The following is a 27780-nucleotide window of genomic DNA, read 5'->3' on the forward strand; positions in this document are numbered from 1 at the left end:
GTCATGGCAGGTGTGGGTGTGGGGGGGTGAGGCCAGGCCCTCTCAAGAAACTTCTGAAGAACCCGTGAGTCCCTCTCACTTCTCTGCTCAGCCAACAGAGTCCTCAGCAGGCTGCTAGAGGGGAGGGGTCAGTCCTTCCTCTCCTCCCAGCTCTGGATGGGGGTACCCAGGCTTGGGGAGTCAGGACTCAGCATACCCCTCCCTGTCTGAGGAGGCGGGGCTCCTCTCACCATACTCCCTCCTTCTCCCCCCCAAGGAAGAGCCAGAGGGGCACCTGTGGAAGGGAGGGGCTCCTACCTAACAGGAAGCCAATGGGGTGTCAGGAGAATCCCGTCACCATGGTGATGGGAGTCTCCTTAGCAACTCCCCCTCCAACCAGCTGCTGAGCTGGGGGAAGGGGGGGCAGCCGGCGGGCCCTTTAACCCCTGCCTTCCCAGAGCTACCCCTGGCCCAGGTATTCCCAGACAGGGACCCCACTCCCTAGGGTCCCGGCCCCCAGCCCCCAGCCTGGTTTGGGAGGAGGGAATGTAGTCCTGAAGTTCTGGGTGGAGAGGTTTGACCGGGGCAGGGAGAATAGTGAGCTGAGGAAACCCTAGTTCAGTCACCCAGGGGAGGGGGTTCCCATCATAGCCCCCTCTCCCCCAACCTCAGAGTGGTGGACAGCTGCACAGGTGGACGGAGTATACCCAGAACCAGGCTGGTCCCCCCATAGCACTTCACACAAGCATCTGCTGTGACATTGTGCGTGAGGAGAAAGGGCATCGGCTCCCCGCCCCCAAGCTCCACCAAAGCACCCCCAAAGCAGGAGCAGACTCTGTCCAGAGAGGCAAGAGGGACATTCAGCAGGAAGGGTGAGCCCGCATGGCCCACATCAGGACGAGCGCTCCCTCCTCCCACTGCTGCCAGAGGCCTGGGCACACATAGAGTCACACACACACACACACACACACACACACACACACACACACACACACGATGGACCCACAAAGTCACACAACCGCACACAGACTCCCATATTACACAGTTCTACACAGCCCCAGACACACAAACCAAGGAGCATACACAATAAGGCAGTCACTGACACTCGGGGTCACATGCCCCAGAAAATCACGCCGCTCTGGGCTCATAAACATGGCCCCAAACACAACACCACAATCAGAGCCACGTGACTTCAGCCAGGGCCACCCCCTGGTCCCTGACCCAGGCAAACAAGCATATAGTCAGGCAGCCCCCCACCACTGCAGACACACACGTGTGTGCACTGGCAGTCACACCCAGAGAAAGACTCACACCCCCAGCCACCCGCCATCCACGCCCAGCTCTGGGCCCCACACAGAGAGACCCAGTCACAAGGCTTCACGTCCAGGCCGCACACGTGCACAGCCGCACACACAAGCCTAGACTGGGGGCTGGAGGGTCTGAGGTGGGAGGACCAGAGCCGGGGCTCCTGCCCATCCTCCACCCCGAGTTCCCCTACCTGGTCCCACCAGCCCACCAGCCATGGCTTGGAGCAGGTCTCGCAGAAGAAATCCACCAAGGGCATCTTGGAGTCTTAGCCCTGCTCAGGGCTGCCGCACACAGAGGCTGGGCTTGGGGAGTCCCGGGATTAGCAGCTACTGTGCGGGGGGCGGGGGGGCAGGGTGCTGGGCAGGTGGGCAGTGGAAGGGGGAGCCGCGGAGGGGCCCGGGCCGGCCCAGCAGGGCTGGGGGCTCCCTTCCCCTCCGCGCTCCCGGCAGCAGACCCGGTTACATGGTCCGCCAGCCCCTGGCCCCGATGGGCACTCGCGCGGCAGCGGCTGGAGGCGGCCAGGGACCCCTGCCCATGGGGGGGTGGCAGGGTAAGGGTCCCAGGAGGAGGCTTCGGAGGCTCTGGGCTCCGTGTGTTCGCCTGTGTGTGTGCGTGTGCGTGCTCACTGCAGCACTGGCAGGCTGCACTCGATGTCAGGTGGTGCTGGAGGTGGGGGGGGCGTTAAAGGGGCATTGGAGCCCACGGGCCTCAGGCAGGACCCAGCTGGGGCTGCTGGGGAGAGGCAGGGAGGCACGCACACCCTGGAGAGGACGTGCCCCCTCCGTGGACACACCCAGAGACAGACACACACCCACATGCTCCACACACAGACACACCCACACTCAGACACACCTTCCACACCAATACAGCCAGACACCTGACACACTCATGCACTTGAATACACTCCAACACCCAAATGCTCTCCGTCCTTTGCTGACCACACACACACACACACACACACACAGAGTCACAACTCTGTTGTTCAACACATTTATAGGTATATAGTTGACCTCACAGAAATACAAATGCCTTCAGACACACCCCTTCCAAGAACGCAGACTCACACTCAGATGTGGAGACACACACTAAGGGATAAACACCCAGATACTGGACACACTTACAGACACTCAACACACCCACAGACACACTTGTAAACAAACACAAATACCCATGTGTCCTTAGACACATATGTGCCCTGACAAATCCATAAGGGGATACTCACACTCACACCCACAGATACACACGCACACACCCCATCGTAGAAATACACCCACAGACCTACATTCAGAGACACAGTCACATTCTCGGATGCTCAACACACCCTCAGGGACACAAGCGCCCTCAGACTCACATGTTCCCAGACAAACCTCCACCCATGGGTGTATGCACCCCCCAACACAGACACCTCTACCTGCACATTCATTTCCTGATAGGCATCCTCCCACAAGGGCTGCTCCCATGCTGCACAACTCCAGGAAGTGTCATTCACATTGCCTGCTTTCTGAATGGTGTCCCCTGGAGTTGTGCAGTGCACAGTCTGCACAGCTATGCATGGAAGCCTTGCACCCTCTCCCACAGCCCTGCAAGCGTGCACACACACACACACGCACACACACACACACACACACACAGTTACAAACACATGGAGATATACACTCAGATTCACATCTGGACCAACTCACACCTCTAGACATACACACCCCTCTGCCACAGCCCCCCACACTTACAGCCCCACGTAATCAGCTGTGCACACCCATACACGCTCCATAGATACACACGTGCATGCCACTCCTGCCGGATCCTATTGGAACACACCTTCCCACGCTGCAAATATGTAGCCAACAAATCAACAGCCACATAGACCCATAGCCACAGATACACATTCACAAACCATAGAAACATACAACCCACCCCCCGGGAGAGATGGTCACCTACGGACACACACACACACACACAAACACGCACACACATACACCCCAGGGCCCCCCAGCCCTGGGAGAAGTCAGAATCTATAGGCGCTACAAAGTCCGCCCAGGGATTGACCCCACCCCATAGGCTCTAGCCACAGGCTGACCCCGCCCACCAGCCACGCCCCACAGTTAACCCCACCCCAGCAGTCGGCCCCACCCCACAGGCCTTGCACACCTTGTGGGATGCCATCTCGCTAACAGAGCGGTAGGTCTGCATGGTCTCCAGCTGCTCCAGACACCAGTCGAGCTCCTCCAGCGTCTCCCGGGCCAACTGCTGACACGTCTCTTCTGGAGAAGGAGCAGCCAGGGCAGTGGCTGAGAGGGTCTACATGCAGACCCCAGAGGTGATGGGGGCCCACCACGTGAGGAGGGTGCAGGGAGAGGGGGATGAGACAGCCTCCCCGGGTGAGGGACCCCCCCACTGGGGCAGCAAGAGGGGTCTTTCCCATCCCCCGGGGCTTAGTTACCTGATAGCGTGGCCTTGCAGATGGGGGTTGGGCCACCCAGCGGGGACCGCCTGCAAAGAAATGGGGCTCCAACAACAGCCTGGTTCTCCCCCATCTCTGCTTCCCCTTGTCCATGAAGAATGCTGATTTTCCTTTTTCTGAGCCTTCTCTGTGTCCCAGGCATGCTGCCATGTACTCTGCCCGCAGCCTCTCACAGAGTCCCACAAGAACCCATTTTACAGATGAGGAAACTGACGCTCCAGGAGGTGAACTGACTTCCTCAAGACTACACGGCTGGTAGGGTCAGGTCCTGTGTCTCCAAAGTCCCTGCTTCCCTGACCATCCCTCCCCCCAGCTCCTTGAACATGAGGATGGCTCTGCCGCCCACTCCCAGAGGGACCAGCAGCTCTCAGCCACACCTCTGCCCCCAAATAATAACAACTACTTCTATTTAGTGAGCACTTACTATGTGCTGAGCAATATTCAAGCGCTTTCTATATATCACCTTCTGAACTCCTCACAGCAGCTCTCTAATGGAGACACTATGAAATTCCCATATTATGGAGGGGAAACAGAGGCACCAGAGGATGCTATTTGCCCAGCAAGTTGGCATCAGTGCTAGGAGTGGCCCAGAGGCTGGGGTGGCTGGCCACCTAAGAACTCTGTCCAGACCCCTCCGTCTTTATTTATAAAAGTTTCTGCGTCTTAGGCATTCAAATCACAATGATTTACTGGCTCAGAGGGAGCTGTCACTTGAACAGAGGCTCAGAGAGGTCAAGTGCCTGCCTGAGGTCACACAGCAGCACGGAGAGTTGAACCCAGGTGTGCTGAGCCTCATGTTCATGGGGCATTGGGGCCCAACCTCCACTTACTTGTTGCTGGGAATGGGCACATTGGTCAGGAGGGAGAAGTTGCTGCGAACGCTCCGGAGACTGGCCAGCACCTGAGTTGGGGAGCCACAGTGAGGAAAGTGGTCCACCCAGAGGGGCAGCGGGGGCTGGGCCCCTGTCCCCAAGTGTGGTGTAAGGTTAGAGCCCCTCCCTCCTTAGGGGAGGGGTCTTACCTGGGCGAACGGTGTCACGATGAGGTCCTCTGCATGCCTACAAGGACAGGGGCAGGTCAGGGGTCCTCACAGTGGGACCCCCAAGGGCCCGGGGTGGAGAGGGGCTGGGATGCAGGGAAGCAAGTCTCTTGGGGGGGCGGTCACTCTGGGGGGGGGCTGGGCCCAGGGAGGCCGGTGGGCAGGAAGGGGGCTCTGTGGGTCGGTGGGGGGAGGACACTTACACCTCACAAGGGTGGCCATGCTGCGGGGGGCCGGGCAGGGAGAAGGGCTCAGGGGTGTGGGTGGGGCGGGGGGAGGTGGGCGCAGAGACAAAAGGAGGGCGATGAACACACCATAGGGGCTGGGCTTGGGGAGACCAGTGGCGGGGAGGGGGCGGAGGGCCGGAAGGAGCCGCGGGGAGGTGAGATGGATGCCTCGATGGGTAGGGGCAGGGCTGGAGGACTGGATGAGAGGGAAGGGGGCTGAAGAGATCAGGAGTGCTCACACCTCCACAGGTGGTCATGATAAGGAGGGCTGGCTTTGGGAAGCCCAGAGTGGGGGAGGAAGAGGGGGTCAGCCCAGGTGGACGCACTGGAAGCAAGTGGTGGCCAGGAGGGGCTGGCTCCCTTCTTGCTGGAGAGACGGGATGAGGTGGGCCAGGTCCCCAAAAACCAAGGGGTAGGAGTGGGCTTGGGCAGGTTGGGTAGGCGGGGACTATATGGACTTGAGTCTGGGCTGGGCCTGAGGGAGGGGTTCAGCGTGGCTGGGCAGGGGGCAGAGATAGGGTGGGCGCTCATACGCCGCTGGGTGGACATGCTACAGAGGGACTGAGCCCTCGACAGGGGATAAGGGTGCTGTTTACTTTTCACTAGGGAGGACGGGTGTGCAGGTGGACGGGGACTTGGGCAGTGTCCCCCTCCTTGCTGGGAAGGGCAGCTTGTGCTGGGGCCAGGCCTGGAAGAGCTGGCGGGTAGGGATCGGGGGTGCTCACGCCTCGCTGGTGACCGACGAGTTCCGGGACATGGTCTTGGGTGACATGTCATAGTCGCTGTCTGAGCGGTAAAGAAAGGATTCTCGGCGCTGGCTGGTGGCCACCCCAGCGTGTAGCACGAGTCCCGGGCTCGCCTGCGAGTCCAGGGGGCTGCGGCCTGGCGATGGCGTCGGCCCATTCTCCGCCTCCAAGCTGCAAGGGGTGGGCAGGAAGAGGGGTCAGGGGGGCTGAGATGGCATTGGGGGGGGTGGGTCAAGAGGAATACGGGGACCAGGGAAATTCCTGGCAGAGAGACAGGTACCCCAAAAGAGATGGGAGACAGGAAATGACAGAGATCAGTGACTGAGCGCCTTTGTGGGCCAGGTCCTGTTGCAGGAGCTAGAGACACAGCAGGGACCAAGACAGACCATGATCTGCCCTCACAGAGATGACACGGGGAGGGCTAGACTATCAAAAGGTTAACCTAGCAGCAACGCACACCCCAAAAGTCGTGGGGTCTTCCTTGGCTCTGTTTTTTCCTTTGCACCTCAAATCAACCAAATTTGTTCAGAATCTGTCCGCTTTGCACCCCTTCCTCGGCCGGCCCCACCTTAACACTTGCCTGGACCAGTACATTCGCCTCTGCCCTGGTCCCCAGCTCCCGTCTTTGCCCCTCAGTCTGCTCTCCTACAGCGGCCAGAGGGAGCCTGTGAACACCTGAGTCAGGTCACATCGCTCCTCTTCTCAGAACCTTCTACGGCTCCCAGCTCACTCAAAGCAAAAGCCAAAGTCCTTGCTGTGCCCACAGACGCTCCCCACGACCTCCCAGTCTACCCCTCACGTACTCTGCTCCAGCCATAATGGCCGCCTAACTGTTCCTTAACATTCCAGATACATTCCTGCCTCAGGGCCTTTGAACATCCCTTTGCCCAGATCTCCATTGGCGCCTCCTTCACTTCCTTCAGGCTCCTTCTCAAATGTTGCCTCCTCAGGAAGGCCTCTCCTGACCAACCCATCTAAAATGTCAACCCCTGCCCTTATAGTTCACATTTCCCTTCCTTAAAACAAATACTACTTACCTGACACATTCTATATTTTACTCTTCACTGTTTGCCTTCCCTTCTAGAACTAAGCTCTGCAGGGCAAGGACTTTTGTCTGCTTTGTTCACTACTGTATACTTTAGGCCAAGAACATGGCCTGACACGCAGTGGATGCCCAAGAGATGTCAATCGCATGAATCAATGTATGAGTGAATGAATGAATATACGGACTGCCATGCAGAGAATTAAAATGATGTGGGTAGGGCTTCCCTGGTGGCGCAGTGGTTGAGAGTCCGCCTGCCGATGCAGGGGACACAGGTTCGTGCCCCGGTCCGGGAGGATCCCACATGCCGCGGAGTGGCTGGGCCCATGAGCCATGGCCGCTGAGCCTGCGCGTCCGGAGCCTGTGCTCCGCAGCGGGAGAGGCCACAGCAGTGAGAGGCCCGCGTACCGCAGAAAAAAGAAAAGTGAGGTGGGTGACTGGAGAGGTGATTTTAGCTGATATGGTTGAGACGGGCCTCTCTGAGGAAGTGATATCTGCAGGATATCTTTCAGGAGCAGGTCCTGAAAGATGAGAAGGTGTAGGCCACAGGTCAGGAGGTAGGAGAAAGTACTCCAGGGTGAGGAAACAGCAAGTGCAAACGCCCACTGGCAGGATTTGGTTTTTGTTGGAGGACCAGCAAGGAAACTGGTGTGGCTTGAGCAGAAATACAGACAGATGACAGAGACAGGACACAGCCTGGTGGCACTGGCAAGACAGACCCTCAGGATGAGTCAGGGAAAAGCTGGCTGTGCCACTTCCCGGCTACGGCTACGTAACTTGAGGGAAAGATGGAATTTCAGTTTCCTCATCTACAAAATTGGGACAACCACCATCTGCCTCAGGCCATCCAGGTGACCAGTGTCAACACAGGCAAAACGCTCAGAATGGTGCTTAACAAAGAGCTCAGAAAACACTGGCAACTACAAGTCTATCAGCCTCATATATGCCACCTGGGTAGTGAACTCAGCAAGGCAATCAGTATGAAGATTTGAGGATGAGAGTGGGGAGCTGTGTGCCTGTGACATGCTGTGTGACTTCAAGAAGGTCACTGCCTCCTCTGGTCTGTTACTCTTAAAGTCAGGGGGTTAGCAGACTGGTCGGCCAACTTCAGGCAATGCTCTGGTGGGTACAAGGGGGTAGGGGGAAGAAAGAGAACCCTCCCTCCCTTTCTGGTCCTACTACTGAATGTCAGCCTAAGATTTTATTTGAATGTTCCCTCTGCCAAGAAATAAATCTGAAATCTCCTAGGCCAGGACAGTGATATCAATTTCCAATTGGGCCTTTCTTCCGGGCCAGTCCTGGGGTGAGGGAATGGGGAAGGACTTCATTGCCTCCATTTTACAGATGAAGAAACTAAGGTTCAGAGAGGAGAATGATTGGCTCTGTGTCACACAGCAAGGTCATGGTGGGGTCAGAATTCAAACCAAAGTCTTGTGATTCCTCAGACCAAAATGTTAACTGCTGCCCTCTGCCGACTTGACCCCCATCAGAGCACATTCCTCCCCTTAGAGCAAATGTTTCCAGGGGTCAGGCGGCCAACATAAAAAGCAGAGTGGAGCTGGGGACCCTGACCAACCAGATGTTCCAATTTTAGTAAAGAAACCAGAAATTTTAAATAGTCAAAAATTCCAACTTCTTTTAAAAACAAACTTCAAAAAACGTTTTAAAAACATTGAAAACTGCTCTGCAGAAGACACTGTCAAGAGAATAAAAAGACAAGCTATATAGACTGGGAGAAAATATCTGACAAAGGACTTGTGGCCAGCGTACATGATGAACTCTGAAAACTCAATAATAAGAAGACAAATAACTCAGTGAAAAAATGAGCAAAAGTATGGTCAGTTCACCAAAGAAGATATACAGATGGCAAATCAGCACAGGAAACATCATTCCTCCTTAGGGAAATGCAAATTAAAACCATGGACTATCACTTCACACCTACTAGCATGCTAAACAAATGAAAACTGACAACGATATCAAGTGATGATAAGGATTCAGAGCAACTGGAACTCCCATTCATTGCTGATGGGAATGCAAAGTGGTACAGCCACTCTGGAAGACAGTTGGTCAGTTTCTTATGAAATTAAACACACGCTTATTGTACAAGCAAACAAATCCACTCCTATATATTTACCCAAGAGAAATAAAAACATACTTCTACTCGAAAACCTGCTGACTGATGTTTAGAGCAGTTCTGTTCATAGTCACCAAAAACTAGAAAAAACCAAATCAAGTGTGCGTCAACTGGTGAATGGATAAACGGTAGCAGAGCCATGCCATGGAATACTATTCAGCAATTTCAAAAACACAAACATGAACTACAGCTCTTCCTTGACTTATGACAGGGTTATGTCCTGATAAACCCACCATAAATTGAAAATATCGATAGCTGAAAACACATTTAAGACACCTAAACTACCTACATCACAGTGTAGCCTAGCCTACCTGAAACGTGCTCAGAGCACTTACATTAGCCTACGGTTGGGCAAAATAATCTAACACAAAGCGTATTTTATAATAAAGTGCCGAATAGCTCATGTAATTTATGGAGTACTGTACTGAAGCTGAAAAACAGAGTGGTTGTACGGGTCTAGAACGGTTGTAAGTGTATCAATTGTTTACCCTCATGATCGCGTGGCTGGCTGGGAGCTGCGGCTTTTGCTGCTGCTGCCCAGGATCACAAGAGAGAATCAGACCACATGTTACTAACCCAGGAAAATATCAAAAATTGAGGTACGGTTTCTACTGCATGCGTATTGCTTTCACATCATTATGAAGTTGAAAAATCATAAGTCGAACTGTCATAAGTCGGGGACCATAAGTACTGTGAAAGAATAAATATATATATTTGGCCTCAGCCTTGGTTTCCTGGTACACAGTTCCTGAAACCCTGGAAATCTCCACAGTAATAGGTATCTTTTTGTATGCTAACGAGATGACTGACCGCTAGGGACTCCTGGACAGCCTCCGGATGGGGGCTGGTTGCCAGGAGAGCCAACCATGTGATTAGAGAGGCTGGACCAGTTCAGGGACCAGGACTGGAGGTTGAGTTAATCACCAGTGGAATGGCCAATGGTTTAGTCAATCGTGGCTACATAATGAAGCCACCATCAAAATCCCTGAATGACACGGTTTGGAGAGCTGCTGGGTTGCTGAACATATCAAGGTGCTGGGAAGGTGGCACACCTGGGGAAGCTCCAAGTCCCTCCCCCAATTCCTTTTTCTATGTATCGCTTCCATCTGGCTGTTCCTGAGTTGTATCTTTTAAAATAAACCAGGAGGGGCTTCCCTGGTGGCGCGGTGGTTGAGAGTGCACCTGCTGATGCAGGGGACACGGGTTCGTGCCCCGGTCCAGGAAGATCCCACATGTTGTGGAGCGGCTGGGCCCGTGAGCCATGGCCGCTGAGCCTGTGCATCCGGAGCCTGTGCTCCGCAACGGGAGAGGCCACAACAGTGAGAGGCCCACGTGCCGCAAAATAAATAAATAAAATAAAATAAAATAAACGAGGAGGGGAATACAAAAAATAAATTTTTAAAAATTAAAAAAAACCACCACCACCCCCAGCCATCTAGTAAGTAAACTGGCTTCCTGAGTTCTGTGAACCGTTCTAGCAAATTATCGAACCAGAGGAGGGGGTTGTAGGTACCTCTGATTTACAGTTGGTCGCCCAAAAGCACAGGTGACAACCTGGATTTGAGACTGACATCTGAAGTGGGGGAGGTCTTGTGGGACTAAGCCCTTAACCTGTGGGATCTGCACGAACTCCAGTTAGTGTCAGAATTGAATTAAACTGTAGTTCACCCAGTTAATGTCCATGGAGTATTGGAGAATGGGTTGGTGTGGGGAAAAAACCAAACACATTTTGTGTCAGAAGTTTTCTGCAAAAGTAGAAAGAAACAGTTTCCTTTTTAACTACTCAAACACAAAATAACTTGGATGACTCTCAAATGAATTTTGCTAAGAGAAAGAAGCCAGTGGTGGGGATTACATGTGTCAAAACTCATACAACTGGGGCTTCCCTGGTGGCGCAGTGGTTGAGAGTCCGCCTGCCGATGCAGGGGACACGGGTTCGTGCCCCGGTCCGGGAAGATCCCACATGCCGCAGAGCGGCTGGGCCCGTGAGCCATGGCTGTTGAGCCTGCGCGTCTGGAGTCTGTGCTCCGCAACGGGAGAGGCCACAACAGTGAGAGGTCCACATACCACACACACACACAAAAAAACCCCTCATACAACTAATAAATGAATTTAGCCAAGTTGCAGGATATCAAATTAACACACAAAAGTCAGTTGCTTTTCTATGCCCTTAACAATGAACAAACTAAAAGGGATATTATGAAAACAATTCCACTTACCATAGCATCAGAATGATTAAGATACTTAGGAATAAAGTTAACCAAGGAGGCAAGACCTCTGTATACTGAAAACTACAAAATGTTGCTGAAAGAAATTAAAAACACAAATAAATGGAAAGACATACCATATTCATGGACTGGAAGACTTAATAATGTCAAGATGTCCATACTACTCAAAGCAATCTACAGATTCAATGCCATCCCTATCAAAATTGCAACAATGTTCAGGACTTCCCGGGTGATGCAGTGGTTAAGAATCTCCCTGCCAATACAGGGGACACGGGTTTGAGCCCTGGTCCGGGAAGATCCCACATGCCTTGGAGCAATTAAGCCCGTGCGCCACAACTACTGAGCCCGCGTGCCACAACTACTGAAGCCCGCACACCTAGAGCCCGAGCTCCCCAACAAGAGAAGCCACCGCAATGAGAAGCCCTTGCGCCGCAACGAAGAGTAGCCCCTGCTCACCGCAACTAGAGAAAGCTGGCGCGCAGCAATGAAGACCCAACGCAGCAAAAAAAAAAAAAAAGAAGAAAGAATAAATAAAAATAAATTAAAAAAAATAAAAAGACACTATTCAGGGAGTGAAAAGGTAATCCACAGAATGGGAGAACATTTCTTTTTTTTTGCGGTATGTGGGCCTCTCACTGTTGTGGCCTCTCCCGCTGCGGAGCACAGGCTCCGGACGCGCAGGCTCAGCGGCCATGGCTCACGGGCCCAGCCGCTCCACGGCATGTGGGCTCTTCCCGGACTGGGGCATGAACCCGTGTCCCCTGCATCGGCAGGCGGACTCTCAACCACTGCGTCACCAAGGAAGCCCCAGGAGAACATTTTTTTTAATAGTTTTTTTGTTTGTTTGCTTGTTTTTGCCCGCACCACGGGGCAGGCAGGATCTTAGTTCCCCGACCAGGGATTGAACCTGCGCACCCTGCAGTGGAAGCGTGCAGTCTTAACCACTGGATCACCAGGGAAGTCCCGGGAGAATGTTTTTGCAAATCTCATATTTGACAAGGGATTAATGTTCTAGACTATATAAAGAACTCCTAAAACTCAACAACAACAACAACAACAACAAAACAAACAACGCAATTAAAAAGTGGGAGGGAATTCCCTGGTGGTCCAGTGGTTAGAACTCCGTGCTCTCACTGCTGAGGGCCTGGGTTTGATCCCTCGTTGCAGAACTAAGATCCCACAAGCCACGTGCGTGGCAAAAAAAAAAAAAAAAGTGGGAAAAGCACTTAAATAAACATTTCTTCACAGAAGATATACAGATGGACAATAAACGTGAGAAGATGCTCAACACCACTGGTCATTAGGGAAATGCAAATCAAAACCCCAATGAGAGGGACTTCCCTGATGGCGCAGTGGTTAAGAATCCATCTGCCAGTGCAGGGGACACGGGTTCGATCCCTGGTCCGGGAAGATCCCACATGCCACAGAGCAACTAAGCCCGTGTGCCACAACTACTGAGTCTGCGCTCTAGAGCCTGTGAGCCACAACTAGTGAGCCCGCATGCCATAACTACTGAAGCCTATGCACCTAGAACCCACGCTGCACAATAAGAGAAGCCACCACAATGAGAAGCCCACGCACTGCAATGAAGAGTAGCCCCCGATCACCACAACTAGAGAAAGCCCGCGTGCAGCAACGAAGACCCAACGCAGCCAAATATAAACAAACTTATATAAAAAGAAATCCCGGGGCTTCCCTCGTGGCGCAGTGATTGAGAGTCCGCCTGCCGATGCAGGGGACACGGGTTCGTGCCCCGGTCCGGGAAGATCCCACATGCCGCGGAGCGGCTGGGCCTGTGAGCCATGGCCGCTGAGCCTGCGCGTCCGGAGCCTGTGCTCCACAACGGGAGAGGCCACAACAGTGAGAGGCCTGCGTACCGCAAAAAAAAAAAAAAAAAGAAAGAAATCCCAATGAGATACCACTGCATACCCATCAGGATAGCTATTATTAAAAAAAAAAAAAAAAAAAAAAAGGAAAATAACAAGTGTTGGGGAGCACGTGGAGGAATCAGAATACTTGTGCGCTGCTGGTGGGAATACAAAATGGTGAAGCCAGTGCGGAAAAGAGTTTGGCAGCTCCTCAAAAACTTAAGTACAGAATTACCACGTGATCCAGCAAAGCTAACTCCTCAGTATGTACACCCCAAGGAATTGAATGGCAGGACTCCAACAGATACTTGTACACCAGTGTTCCTAGCGGCATTATTTACAACAGCCAAAAGGCAGAAACAACTCAAATGCCCATTAATGGGTGAATAACGAAAATGTGGTATATATACAATGAAATATTACTCAGCCTTAAAAAGAAAGGAAATTCTGACGCATGTTTCAACATGAATGAACCTTGAAAACATTACGCTAAATGAAATACGCCAGACACAAAAGGACAAATATTGTACAATTCCACTTGCATGAGGTCCCTAGAGGAGTCAAATTCATAGAAACAGAAAGTAGAATGGTGGGTGCCAGGGGCTGAGGGAGTGGGAATGGGGAGTTAGTGTTTAATGGGGACAGAGTTTCAGCTTAGGAAGATGAAAAAATCCTGGAAATGGATGGTGGTGATGGTTGCACAACAATGTGGTTGTACTTAATGACTGAATTGTACACTCAAGTTAAAATGGTAAATTTTATTATGCATATTTTACACAATTAAAAAAAAACCCTTATGCAATATATACTAAAAAGGCTGAATTTTGGGAATTCCCTGGCAGTCCAGTGGTTAGGACTCTGCGCTTACACTGCCAGGGCCCTGGTTCGATCCCTGGTCGCAGAACTAAGATCCCACAAGCTGCACAGCACAGCCAAAAACAAGGTGAATTTTACTTTATGTTAATTTTTTTAAGTAAATTAAAAAAAACACAAAACACTCAGGGACTTCCCTGGTGGCACAGTGGTTAAGAATCCGCCTGCCAATGCAGGGAACACGGGTTCGAGCCCCGGTCCGCGAAGACACCACATGCCATGGAGCAACTAAGCCCGTGCGCCACTACTGAGCCTGCGCGCCTAGAGCTTGTGCTCCATAACAAGAGAAGCCACCACAGTGAGAAGCCCCTGCACTGCAACGAAGAGTAGCCCTGCTCGCCGCAACTAGAGAGAAAGCCCGCACGCAGCAATGAGGACCAAATGCAGCCAAAAAAAAAAAAAAAAAACCACGCTCAGGAATGAAAATACTCTTAGATCATGAGCTTGGGCCTTTGATGATAATGCCCATTTATTAAGCACCTGCTGTGTACTGGGTGCCAGGTTAGATCCTTTAAGCTTATAGTAATAATAATAAGATATTTATTCAGTATCTGCCATGTGCCTAGCACTATCAAAGTGCTTTGTACACGTGAACCCAATGAGGTCTCCCACTAACTCTGTGAGTTGGGTTCTGTTAACGTCCTGGGTCAACGAGGAGGCGGTGGTGCAGAGAGGCAGCGAGGGGTTGGTGGCCTTGCTGCCTGCGAACCATGTCCTGTCTCCCAAGGCCCAGCCTGGGCGTTTTGGCTCTGCTGAGTGCCCCTGTGGAGGGGAGAGGAACATAGTTCCATACTGAGGACCTCAACCCCGCCCCAGGACCTGAAGCCACAGTTCGTTGGGGGAAGGTGAGACCCAAGTCCAGAGGGCGCCCGACTAGCCTTGCGGGCAGATCCTGCAGCCCCAGGGGACTCAGCTCACATAAGCAGGAGCCCAGAGGCCGGGATGGGAAGAGGAGGCTCCCTGGGGCCCTGCTGTTTGTGCTTCCAGGAGCGAATGTCCCCTGGGCTGTGGAAGGGCAGAGGAGAATCGGGCCTGTTGAACTGCAGCCTGAGTGTGTGTGTTTGTGTATGTGTGTGTGTGGGGGTGGGTGGGGGTGGGGTCTCAGCTACCCCTCAGAACCAAACCCCAGAGCTGTGGGAACTCACCCCTCCCTGACCTGCCACTGCTCAGCGTGGCCAAAGTCTGGCTGGAGGCTATTCCAGCACTGTCCCAGTGGGACCTGAAGCCACAAGTCGGAGTCAAGGGCAGCCAACAGGCCCTGACATCACAGCCACACACCCAGACACTTCATCACAAAGGAAACGACTTGCCCAAGGCTCCCCTTTGGACAGGCTGACCACTTGATGGCATTCTCAGTTGAAGCTGCTACCTGCCTCCACCCCTCTGGGGCCCCGAGGCCTGCCCACCTGGGCTCCCAGAGCATCAGATTGGGCCTCTGCAGGACTGTGCAGCCTAGGGGCAGATCCAGGCTTCAGGGAGTTCTGCTGCAGGGGCCGATGGGAAAGAAACAAGCAGGGGAGTGGGGGTGGCCAGGAAAGGGGACACATCCCAGTTGGTAAAGATCATGACAATGAAAGTAGCCAGCTGCTACTGAATGTCACATGCTAGGCACTCTGCTATGCCTGGATGTGTACTAATGCCCCATTTTCCAGAGAAAGAAACTGAGGCACAAACAGGATGAGTAAGTAACTTGGCTAGTGGTAAAGCCAGGATTTGAACCAGGGCAGCCGGGCTACAAGGCTGCCCAGTAAATCACTGGGTGTCCGTCTCCCCCAGGCAGGCCTGGCATCTGCCTGGGCTCCCTGCCCCACTCCACCTGACTGCCTTGTAGGAGGTGCCAAGCAGGCTTCATGGAAAGGCCTGGCATTTGCTTTGTGAAGGTCACACGGAGGTTGGGGGCGGGCGCTGGTGTGTGTCTGCCAGGAGGGCGCATGGTGCCAGGTGACACGGCAGTTTGTGGGGCTGGTTGTGCAAGGAGGGTCTGTGTGTGTGTGAGTCGGGGTGTGTGTGCACGCTCAGGAGCCCCTGTGTGCATATAGTGTGGATTTGTACGTGTGTGTGTGTGAGCGGGGTCTGGGTGTTGGTGGTGCCTGTGTATCTATGTCTGTGTCTGTGGTCTGTCTGACCTTGGGAGAGGGTACCTGTGTGCTGCACATGGGCCCTGACTCCTCAGTGGGTATGAGGTTGAAAGCTCCTGTGTGTGGCCATGTGCAGGTGGGAATCGGGCCTGGGTGTGCGTTGCAGTGACAGTGTGTACCTGGGGTCAGCGCAGTGTATGCGAGGCTGTGTGAGACCAGGGTTTCTGTGGTGTTTGTCACCATGGCCATGGGTCACCTGTGGGGTTCTCTTTTTGACCCCGTCAGCCAGAAGACCCATGCCTAGCACAGTACACACCAGGTGATCTCGATTACCCTGTGTGTGGGTGTGTCTGTGTTTGTGTCCTGTGTAGCTGCATATGTGGAGTGCGTGTATCCATGTGGGAGAGCATGTGCATGTCTGGGTGTCTGAAGCGGTTGGTGCAGGGGAGCAGGTACAAGGCTGGAGCACCCTGAGAACCTAAAGACCACTTCTCTGCCTCAACGCTGTCCAGCTGATTCTAAATACCCCCCAGGAGTTCCAGCAGGAACCTCCTCCCCACCCCCACCCCAGCTTGGTTTTCATCCTGGCAGCCCCAGCAAGGAAGAAGGGAGGGTAAGGCTGGAGGCACTGAGCAGAGCAGGGCCGGAGGGACGTGGCTTGAGGCCAGTAGCCCGGGAGTGGAGCCTGGGTGATGCAGGACACCCATATTTGCTGCTACGGTGAATGCCAGAAGCCCAGATTTGGGGCACAAAGAGGGTTAAGGGATCCCATCTTGGGTAAGCAGGAAGGGGGCAGGACCCAGCACCCATTCTGGGGGGCACCACCTGCAGGAAGCCCTCAGCAGCATCCAGACAGTTTAGGGCCCGGGAAGGGGGTGAGGCTCCATACCAGACAGACCCTGTAAACCACTTTGGGGACTCCCCCCAAGGCAGACTGCTCCCCCACCCTACACACACACACACACACACACACACACACACACACACACACACACACACACACACACACACACACACACACACACACACACACACACACACACAGAGCAGCCAGAGCCCTCCGGTGGCAAAGGAGGGGACTGGCCGGGGGCCACCCACCTGACAAATCTGCCTGGAGGGTACCAACAGGTGTCCTCGTCGCTGAAGGAGAAGTGGGCCAGGGACTCAGGGCCCGCGGGGGGCAGTACCAGGGCAGGGGGCCGGGGTCGGGCCCGGGGTGCTGCACTGGAGCGCATGAGTGCCAAGCACCGTCGGGGCGCGCATGGGGACGGCTGCACGGTGGTGCAGCGCGCACTGCTCTCCAGGCCCTAGGTGTCTGCAGCCGCCGCCGGCGCCGCCTCCACACCCGCCCTCCCGGTGACCCCCCGCCCCCAGGGACGGCCCCGGGCGTTCGGGCACCCCCCCACCCCCTTCCGCAGCGCCTGGGCGGGCTCCGCGCCTGCCTCCTCCTGCGGGGGCCCTGCGGAACTCTACGCATACTTCCCGCCTGCCTCCCTTCCCCCGGGCCTCGGAGGGTGCCCCGGGCTCCGGTTTCCCGGGTTCCGAGCCCTCCCCTGGCCCCGCCTTTTCCACCCCTTCCCTGACGTCGAGCTGGGCCCCCTGGAGGTCTCCGAACGCCGTGCGTCCTGCGTGGGGGAACGACTTGCCAGCGGGCGCAGTGCGGGGTCCGGTGACAAAAACCCGGGGGAGGGATGATGGATGCGGGGGAGGTGGAGTTGGGGGCGTAGGGGCGGCATAACAGAGACAGGAGAGGCAGAGGTGAAGACAGCGACACCGAGAGAAACCGGAGACAGGCACTGATTTCCCCACACACACACTCTTCCCGACCCCACGCGGGCCTCCCAGGGGGCTCGACCCCTCCTCCTTATCTCTTCCCGCCCCGATCTCGTCCCCAAATCCGGACGCGGGCCCGCGTACTGTCCCTGCAGCGCCCTCTCTCAGCCTGTGTCTCCGGACTCAGGTTCTAAACAAGTGCACGCGGAGAGTATCGAGGAGAAGGGCAACCAGAGGACCTCTCCGGGCTCCGGAGAAGTCCCCGAAGCCAGCCCGTGCCTACCTCCGGGCCGCCAACCTCCGTTTCCAAGAAAAACGGACACTGGAAAGCCAGACCGGATGTGGCCTCCAGGCTCCTCACCCCCAAGCTGCCCGCCGCCGCGGCCCACCCCGGGTCTGGCCAGGAAGGGAACTTCCATTTGCCCTCCTTGCTCGGTGCACGCGGTAATATTCCAGTGCCTCCTGGCAAGGCAACCCCCAGAGGGCAGCGCTGGCCCCATTTCACAGGCCTGTGGACTAAGGATAACACAACTGAACACATGTCCCCACATCACCCTGGATGGCAGGTTGGCTTCACTCCCCCAAAGCCTGACCGCAGCTTCAGGTCTGCACAGGAAGTGGGAGGAACATAGCGTTTATTGAGCGCCTACTGCATGCCTTATCAGATGTCTCCACAGCAACCCTGGCGAGCAGACTTGATTTTTATCGCTGCCCTGTGACGGAAGAAAAAAAGTGAGGCTGACAGAGCCAGCTACGAACCCCAGACCCTGGCGCGCGCCTGATGGCCAGGGGGGACTCGAACCCACAGCCACCAGCGCGTACTTACCCGGCCCACGCCTGGCGACCGAAATCCTGAAAGCCGCGGAGAAGCCGAAGGCGCCTGCGGAAAGTTGGGGACGGGCTGGCAAAGAAGACAGGCGAGGAAGGTGGCGAACGTGGGCGGCGGGGCGCGCGCGGGGCCGGGGGCTCGGGCAGGAACGCCTCGTCCTCGGTGGCCGCCGCTGCCGCCGCCGGGAAGGCCTCCAGCTGCAGTTCGGGTATGCGGCCCAGGCCGCGCGGCCGCGCCATGACTTCGGCGCGGGGCGCGGGTCGGGGGGCCGCAGGGCGGCCCAGCCTCGGCGGGCGCTGGGGAACAGCGCCGCCCGCCCCGCGCGGCCCGCACAGGCCGGCCGCCCTACCCGCGGGCCCACGGGCCCCACCCCTCCCGGCCGCCTCGGCCCTTCCGGCTACGCGCTGGGGCCGCCCCTGGGGCGGGGCGGGCCAGAAGCCCCCACGCGCCGCGGTGGGGACACCCCACAGACGCCAGGGGCCCCCCGCAGTCCCTCTGCCGTCCTCACAATCGCCGGAAGCATCTCTACAAACACCTGGAATGCCCCCAGATCTCTGGGGTGCTCTCACACACACACAGCCTCCACGATGTTGAGAGGTACTACAGACCTCAGGGTCATCCCCAGAGTCCCTCAGACTTAGATCTCCACAATCCTAAGGAGTGCCCCTACTATCCCTGAGCTGTCCTCACACAACCCAGAAGTACCCCCCAAATCCATGGGTTCCCCCACAAAACCCAAAGGTGTTCTGAGAGGCTCCCATAGTCACCGGACACTCTCACAGCTCCCCAGATGTCCCCTCATTGTTACTGAAACATGCCCACAGACTCCAGGGGCACCCCAACAATCCCAGGATGCACCCACAAATGCCAGAGGTCCTCTGAGAGTCCACGAGAAACCCCTTCAGATCCCAGGACAACCACTATGTTTCCTCAGATGTCCCCCAAATCCCCTGGGGCAGTCCCACCATCTCTGAGTCATGCGGAGACCCTCCAAACACCCCAAGAACCCCCCACAGCCACAGAGCATTCCCAAAGATCTCCGTGAGGGCCCCCCCAAATCCTAGGGTCCCTTAGAGGCCTCAGGAAGGCTTCCACAATCCCTCAGATCCCCTCCCCTAGTAGTTCCACAGCATTCCTGAGACGCCCCCAGAAGTGCAGAGAACCCAGCATTACCTCAGGGGTGCCTTAGGACTCAGGGGACATTCCCATAACCATGGGGATGCCACCAAAATCCTGAGGTGCCCCCCATAGATCCCAGGGGCACAACTAGATTCCTCCACAGCTCCTAAGACAGGCCTACCACCCTAGGCTACCCCCAGAATCCAAGATGTACTCACGATCCTTGGGGCACCCCCAGAATGCCCCCCCACAGGCTCTGAGACATGCCTTATAAGTCTTAGACACCCCTAGAAGCCTGGAGTGTGCTCACAGCCCCCTAGACACTCCTAAGAATCCCCCCAGTCCTCCTACTACTTAGCACCTCTGAGGCACCTCTTAGAATTGGGGGCCCCACAGCTCAGGAGGTGGCTCCAGGAACCCAACCTCCCCTCAGCACTGACTTCTGTGGGGTCCAGTGGTGGGGACTCTGCATGCCCAGCCACTGTGACTCTGTGGGGGGCATATTATCCCCTCTCACAGATGGGGAAACTGAGACTCAGAGAGATGAAGATCCTTGAATAAAGCCAGCTAGCTAGTTATGATTCCAGAGCCTATCCCTCCTGTCTACAGCTCTCTGGGGTTCGGGAAGGGGGAGAAACTTGTTTAAAATAAGAAAATGGGGCACATCTCTACTTTAAATCTAAATTGCCTCTGTGAATATCTTTCCCTCTCTACCTGTTGGCTCCCATGTCAAGGGGCCCAGAGTTGGATGACCTAGGCTTGAGTCCGGCCTCCGGCGCTTCTTATTCATTTGACCTTGACCCAGTCACTTCATTTCACTGAGCCTCCGTTTTCCTACCTGTAAAATGGGTAAAGTAACACTACAGACCTCATGGATGGACACATAAAAGGCTCAGAAAAGTGTCTGTACACTTTTCACTGAATGTTAGGACTAATTCTCAGGACAAGTGGTCCTAGCAGCTGCTAGGGCCTTACCTGAAAATTCCCCAACCACAGCAGCAAGGATCCTGGCTGGCTGCACCAAAATGTGTTACCAAGTCCAAGCTTGTACTGCTTGCCACACGACAGGCCAATAAATTGAGTGCTAAGTTATTGGGGCAAGGAAGAGTGACTTTATTCGGAAAGCCAGCAGACGGAGAAGATGGTGGACTCATGCCTCAAACAACTATCTAGTTACGATTATTATTACTGGACAAAACATTTATGGAGAGCTTATAATGTGCAAGCCATGCACTAGACAGAGGATACAGATGATGGTTGATGATGATAAAAAGATGACATAGCAGCTAACCTTCAGAATGCTTCCTGTGCATTTACCGCCTCTAGCTATGATCTCATTTAATTCTCACAAAATGCCCATCAAGTGACATTATTGTCCCATTTTACAGATGGGAAAACTGAGTCTTGGAGAGAAACAATCTGCTCAAGGTCACAGAGCCAATGAGTGGCTGAGCCAGGCTCCAGACCAGTGGTTGTCTCCTTTTATTTCACGATAATCCCCCCCTCCCAGTGCCTTTTTAGACGCTCCCTTCCCCACCCACCCCCAAGGTGCCTCCTTCATGAAATGTTAATGCCATAGATATGCTGTATATCCATTTATGTACTGGGTGTTTATCTGGGCTTTATACATAAAAGTAAGCATTTTTTTTAAAACCTCCATCCCAAGAACCAAATTTCACCCCGTTGGAGGTGATGTCGCCTTGTTGGGAATGCAGGGCTTTCCAACCTTGGCACCATTGACATTTAGCACCATATGATCCTTTGTCCTGGGGGGCAGTCCTGTGAGACAGTAGCAGTGGCAGAATCCCTGGCTCCTCCCCACTAGATGCCAGTAGCACCCCCTCAGTCACGATGACTAAAATGTCTCCAGCCATTGCCACATGTTCCCTGGGGGGCAGAATTGCCCCTGGTTGAGAACTGTTGCTCTAAACCCACTAAGACCCATGCCCTGGCCACCGGTACCCCTCAGTCTAGGTACAAACAGAAAGGAAGGGCATTTGTATTTACCTGCCCTCAGGGTTCCCTGCATTGTTTTGTTGATTCCTCACATCAGACTTTGGGAATAGGGTTCATACTAGACTCATTTCAGAGATGGGGAAGCTGAGGTCCAGAGAGGGAAGTGACTTGGTCAGGGTCACTCAGTCTGGAAGGAGCACAGCTCGATTATGAGTTGATTATTATTATTATTATTATTTTTCCGTGACACGTGGCTTGCAGGATCTTAATTCCCCAACCAGGGATTGAACCCTGGCAGTGAGAGCGCCGAGTCCTAACCACTGGACCACCAGGGAATTATCTCGATTACGAGTTGAGTTGTCTGACTTCAGAGACTGGAATTCTGGCCCAAAGGGCCTTCACGGTTCAGTTTCCTTCTGGCCCCCTGAAGTCAGATATAAACTGAGGTCTAAAGCCAGCCCTGACCATGATCTACAAGGCCCTACATGAGCTGCCCCATCACCTCCATGCCCCATTTCCTTCCAACACCCCTTGCTCACTCTGTCCCAGTCACACTTGCCTCCCTGCTTTTCCTCCAACACATGAGACAGGTTCCCACCTCAGAACCTCTGCACTTGCTATTCCCTCTGCTTGTCAACCTCATCCTTCAGACACCCACATAGCATCTTCTCTCACTTCATTTAGGTCTCTCCTCAAATGTCACCTCCTCAGAGAGGCATTCCCTGACCTCAAGGTCCCTCTTTTCTTCACATCCCATGCGTCACCATCTAGAATTATTGAATGCCTTTCCTTATTTCTTCCTCACTCACTAGTCTGAGAACTCCAGGATGGCGGGAACTGGGTCCATTTCAGTCTTCACCACAGTTCGAAGATGTTCAATCAATGTTTTTTGTTTTGTTTTTTATTTCTGGATTTTTTTTGGCCGCGATGTAGGGCATGCAGGATCTTAGTTCCCCGACCAGGGATCGAACCCACGCCCCCTGCAGTGGAAACGCCGAGTCTTAACCACTGGACTGCCAGGGAAGTCCCACTCAATCAACGTTTTTGGAATGAATGGCCCTGTTGCAGATGAGGAAACTGAGGCTCAGACAGGTGAATTCCTTTTCCAAGGTCACACAGCAAGTCAAGGGCAAAGGCTGGATTTGGGCTCTTACTCAGGAGTGAAAACAGTGGGCTCAGATGCCCCCCAAAACTCTGCCCTCACCCTGCCGATCTGCAGTTCTCCCAGGCCCAAAGCCCTAGTTTCCTGCAACTCAGAGGAGCTTGCAGTCCATCTGTTACTGCTGAAAGACAGGGCACCCTGGCAGCCAGAACCCGGGTTTGTGGTTTGGGGGACGCCCCCTTTCGCTCTGCTGAGGAAGTGCATTTTGAGGAAGTGCAGTTCTCAAAACAACAGCTTCTCGCTGCCCAGCCCCAATGTCGGCTATCTCAGCCTTACCGCAGCCCCGGGGGTGGGCAGATCTTATTCAGCCCGGCTTTACTGATCAGGAAACTGAGGCCCAGAGAGGCATGATGCTGGCCCCAGGTCACACAGCGAGTCAGCGGACAGGGCTACAATCTGAATCTCACCCACTGGTCTGGAGTCGAGGAGACCTGGTTTTTAACAATAATTCTGCCCTTCCTTCCTCGCTGTGTGCCCTTAGGGAAATCACTTGTGTCTCGGTTTCCTCGGCAGGAATGGAAAGCCAAAGATGCCGGGAGTTAAAACGCAGGTTGGTGTTGGGAGGCCCTGGCATGGGCATTGGCTTGGGCAAGTGCGCGCGGAGGCGAGACGGGAACTCCGCGTCCTCAACTTTTCCGCCAAGTTCCTCTCCATCCGCCTGGCGGCCGTCTCCACCACGCTCGGCTGAAGGTGGAGGATGGAGGTAGCGGCCTGGTACCAACCCCGGGTGGGCGAGGACCTCACCCGCAGCCTGCGGTCGGCCGGCCTGGCGCCCGCTGTCCGCGACGCTCAATAAACATGAAGTAATAATACGGGGCGCCGCGGCAGTGACGGCGGCGGCGACTTTGCTCGGGGACGAGAGTTCCGGAGGCAGGTCCGGACTCTGAGCGCACACTCAGCCTGTGCCTTTCTTGTCACCCAGCAGAGGGCGTGCGGAGGGAGGGGCGCGAGGAGAGACCTACTCCCGATACACACGCAGGGATGTGGGAGCGCCAGGGACTGGGGGAGGCGAAGACCCCAGTGGAGACCACGGGTCAGAGAGAGACCCCAGTCCGGCTGTATCCACCTCCTCCTGGGGCCAGGCAGAGCCTCCCTCGGTGGGGAGAGTCTGGGGGTTCAAAAGGGGTCGGTACGTTGGCCTCGCCCCCCAGTTCAGGCAAGTCTCTCCACCTCACCACCAGAGTTCTTCTCTTCCTCCAGCTCCATCTGCCTTTTGACAGATCGTGGCGGTGCCGTGACTCAGCCCCACAGGGAGCCGGGAGCGCAGGCTCTTACATCCCCAGGTCTGGAGGGGGGTTCAGATGCCATCTCAGGCGTGGGGGGGGGGCAGTGCCCTCTCTTTGGAGGTTCCTGTGATTCAAGTCTGGAGGGCTCTCTGGATCCCCTTTCTGGTGGCTGCATGAACTCTAACGCGGATAGCACTGGAGCCCCCTGTGTGTGCACCCTTTCTGGAGGACTGGGCTGGCAGAATGCTCATTCCTAAGGAGTGAGTTCCCATGAGAGGCCTTTCAGTTTCTCCTTCCTCCTTCTGCCTGGGGGTGGGGGGAGGATGCTGGCACCAGTGCCCTCCCTCCGGCCACAGCCACTGGAGGCTATGCAGGCCCACAGTGAAACAGAAACCTGAGCCCCTGCGGGGATGTGGTTGAGGTTCCTGTTTTCCCTTCCCACCCTACAGGAGCAGGGTCTACGGAGGGCCCACCTCCTCTCCCAAATTCGGGTCCCTGAGTGACTACCAAGCACTCGCTGTGTGAAGTCCTTTACACACATCCTCAATCTCACAGAACTCTCGAAATGATCCCCACAGGGCAGTGACAACAACAGCCTCACTTTACCGATGGGAAAACTGGGGCTCAGAGAGGGCAAGACACTTGTGCCAGGACACACAGGCATCAGATGGGACCTATGTTGGAATCTCAGCTCTGCCATTTCCTGGTTGTGTGAACTTGGGTAAGAAGGAGAAGGCGGGACTTCACTGGCAGTCCGGTGGTTAAGACTCCACACTTACACTGCAGGGAGCGCGGTTCAATCCCTGGTTAAGGGGAACTAAGATCCTGCATGCCATGTGGCGCAGCCAAAAACAGGAGAAGGGGCTTTGCCCCTCTGGGCCTCAGTTTACCTCACAGGTCACTAGGGATGAAGACGTGTGGAAAAGTCCCCGGCATGGAGCCCAAGAGTGAGCCATGATGAGACGGATCTCACTAAAATAATGACGATGATTGTCACTCAGCCACTGTCCCCAGAGAGTCAACATCACAGAGACCAGGGTAGGGGGAGTCCCTGGGGCCTAAAAAGGGACTAATGTCCAGTTCCTATTGGACTCCGCCGCCCCTCGGGTCTCTCAGGACAGTGACCTGTACCAGTTTGGCGCGCTGCCCCTGGTCTTGGCATTTCCTGTTGATTCCAGCTTTGTTTTCCCTCAGCCTCTCTCCAGTTCCCTGTGGGAAACAGCAGGCTGTGAGTGCTGGATCCGTGACATTTGCTTCCTGGGGGTGGGCAGGGGTGCTGGAGTGCCCCGAATGGAGGTGGGTGGGCGACCTGGAGGCTGTGGTGTCTGCTGGAGATCCCCAGAGAGAGCTAAAATAGGAGGGTCCCAGCCTAGAAGGGCCTCCCTCAGGAACTCCAGGAGAGGCCTGAATCTGACGGTCCCAGGGGTGTTCCAAGTAGAGGGGCACCCATGGGAGTCAGGCGAAGCACTCAAAGCCATCAGCCACACATGTCACCAGGACACAAAGTCAGACCCCATCGGAACACTAGGTGGTTAGAGGACAGCATGTCAGGGAGTTGGGTGCACGCCCTGAAAGTGAGAGCATCAGCTCTCAGACACGGGGCACACAAGCAGCAGAGAACATTTCACAGTGTCTCAATCACAGTGTCCCCAGGAATATAACATCACATGCCACCATCACTGCATCCCAGAAACACACGCTGTCACAATCACTGTCCTAGGAGCACACCGAGTCACTGTCACAATCACTGTCCTAGGAGCACACAGAGTCACTCTGTGACAAGCACCACATCCTACAGTCAGGGACACAATCACAATGTCCTGGGAGCACTTACAGCCACGCTGTCACAATCATAGTATTCCAGTAGCACACACAGTCATCCCATCACAGTCACAGCACCCCGGGGGCGCACTCAATCACCCAGCAAAATCACTGTGTCCCAGGACCACTCGATGTCACTGTCACAATCTCTGTCCCAGAAGCACACAGTCGCTTAGTCACAGTCCTGGGAGCACAGTCGTACAGTCACAATCACCATGTCCCTGAAGCACACAAGTCACACCGGCACAATCACTGTCCTGGGAGCACACAGTCAACACGTCACTAACTATACTATCCTGGACACACACACAGTTATGCTGTCACAGTCATAGGACCCCAGAACGCCAGGCAGGGCATGCAGCCAAGGTAGCCACAGCTGGCCATCCCCCACAGCTGGAGCAAACTCAGGTCAATGAGAGGGTACCCAACTCCCACTTCATCACTAACACTGTTACCTAGGGAGCCAGGGTCTCCCTCACCCTGTGGTGGGACTGTGCACCCCCTGAACACTGTTCCCTCCCTCTGGGCAGCTACTGAACCCTAACACTCCTGCCCTGAGCGGGGGCTCTGACATAGCACACAGGCCCCCAACACAGGGCTCCCCCAAGAGTCCCCCTTTAGATTACTGACTCCAGCTGCAGGGCAAGTCCATGAATCCCGCTCCCAATACAGTCCCCCCACTCTAAAAGGACCCTGGGAGCACCCCAGCCTGCAGGAAGCATTGTGGTTCTAGCAGGCACCCCCTACAGACTGACCCCTAGGCCATCCCCAAACACAGCGAATCTAGCCCCGTCAAGTGGCACCCAGCCTAGTCACTGTCCTGCACTGTCACCGACGAAGGCTACAGACCCCTAAAGCTGCAACCCTCAACCAAGACCCCGTTAATAGCACACGCAGCATGGCGCCCCCATAAATCGATCTCAGGATCATCTTCCATCTTCAGTACGAAGTCTTGGGTACAGTGCACCACCGGGGGTCAGGTCCCAGACGCCCCCGCAGTAGAACTCCTCCCCCCAGCCCCGTCAGTCACACTGATCCCACCCGCATCACAGCGCCCCTCCGCGGTCAGCGGGGCGAGTTGCGTCCTCTCTGCGCGCCTATCCGCTCCGCGCGCGTCCGCCGCGGAGTCTTACCGCCTGCAACTGCCTCCGCCCGCGCTGCCGCTGCCGGTGCCGGTGCCGTGAAAGGACGAGGGCCAGGACATGCGGGACGTGCGCAAGCCGGGCCGGTCGCCGGTGTCCACGGCGTCGGCGCGCTCTATAGGCCGGTGTGCCGGCCGCTCGGGCTCGGCGCGCTCCGCGCTGTCCGAGTAGCCGCGCTGCTGGATACGGATGGGGGTCCGCGGCTGCCGCCACAGGTGCTGGGGGGGCGGCTTCAGGGTGGCCTGGCCATCCCGGGGCCCTGGCAGAGACAGAGATAGGCTCCTCTCTGAGGGGACGGCCGGGGGCTCCATGGCCCCGGCCCCCACCTGCACACCAGGGGGCCCCGGCCTCTCCAAGCTGCACCCCGTTCAGCTGCGCGCGAGCTGACGCGCCCGGGGCCCCGCAAGTGCTCCTGGCCTCGGTGGGGCCATGGCGCCCCGGGGAGAGACCCGGGGGCGCTACGGGCCGATCGCCCCCGGGCCGGGCGCGGAGGCTTCCTGTCAGCGCCTGTCGCTCTGCTTGATGCGGGGCAGCGCTCTCCGCGCTCGGCGTCCCGCTCTGAGGCAGCCCCGGCTCCCCCGCCCCGTCCCGCCTCTCCCCGCCCCACGCCCGCCGCGGCTGTCAGCGCCGCCCCCCTCCTCCTCCGTCCGGGCCAGTGGGGGGCAGCCACCCGAGGAAGGGGCCCTTCCCGCCCACGCAGAGCCCCGCTCCCGGCGGGGAGGGGGCGCCGGAACTCAGCTCTCTCCAGAGCGCCCTGCCTTAGCCGCGGCGC

General features: G+C 55.6%; 1 protein-coding gene across 4 annotated transcripts in view; it reads right to left on the reverse strand.

Annotated features, from left to right (window-relative positions):
- PDE4A (phosphodiesterase 4A) overlaps positions 1-27780 on the reverse strand; it is a 39560-nt gene that overhangs the window by 8294 nt on the left and 3486 nt on the right. Inside the window, exons 1-7 of one of the 4 annotated variants that reach the window (XM_060145198.1) lie at positions 18580-18920; positions 18037-18466; positions 5737-5928; positions 4767-4803; positions 4576-4646; positions 3725-3774; positions 3433-3545 (exon numbers count right to left, since the gene is read on the reverse strand). In XM_060145198.1, the coding sequence (XP_060001181.1) occupies positions 3433-3545; positions 3725-3774; positions 4576-4646; positions 4767-4803; positions 5737-5783 (318 nt within the window). In that variant the 5' untranslated portion in view covers positions 5784-5928; positions 18037-18466; positions 18580-18920. Of the gene's footprint in view, positions 1-3432; positions 3546-3724; positions 3775-4575; positions 4647-4766; positions 4804-5736; positions 5929-17078; positions 17231-18036; positions 18467-18579; positions 18921-26999; positions 27532-27780 lie in introns of those variants that run through there. The other 3 variants (XM_060145195.1, XM_060145197.1, XM_060145196.1) reach the window with 3 other exon arrangements.

This window comes from Lagenorhynchus albirostris, chromosome 3, assembly GCF_949774975.1.
Source record: "Lagenorhynchus albirostris chromosome 3, mLagAlb1.1, whole genome shotgun sequence".
Classification (NCBI taxonomy): domain Eukaryota; kingdom Metazoa; phylum Chordata; class Mammalia; order Artiodactyla; family Delphinidae; genus Lagenorhynchus; species Lagenorhynchus albirostris.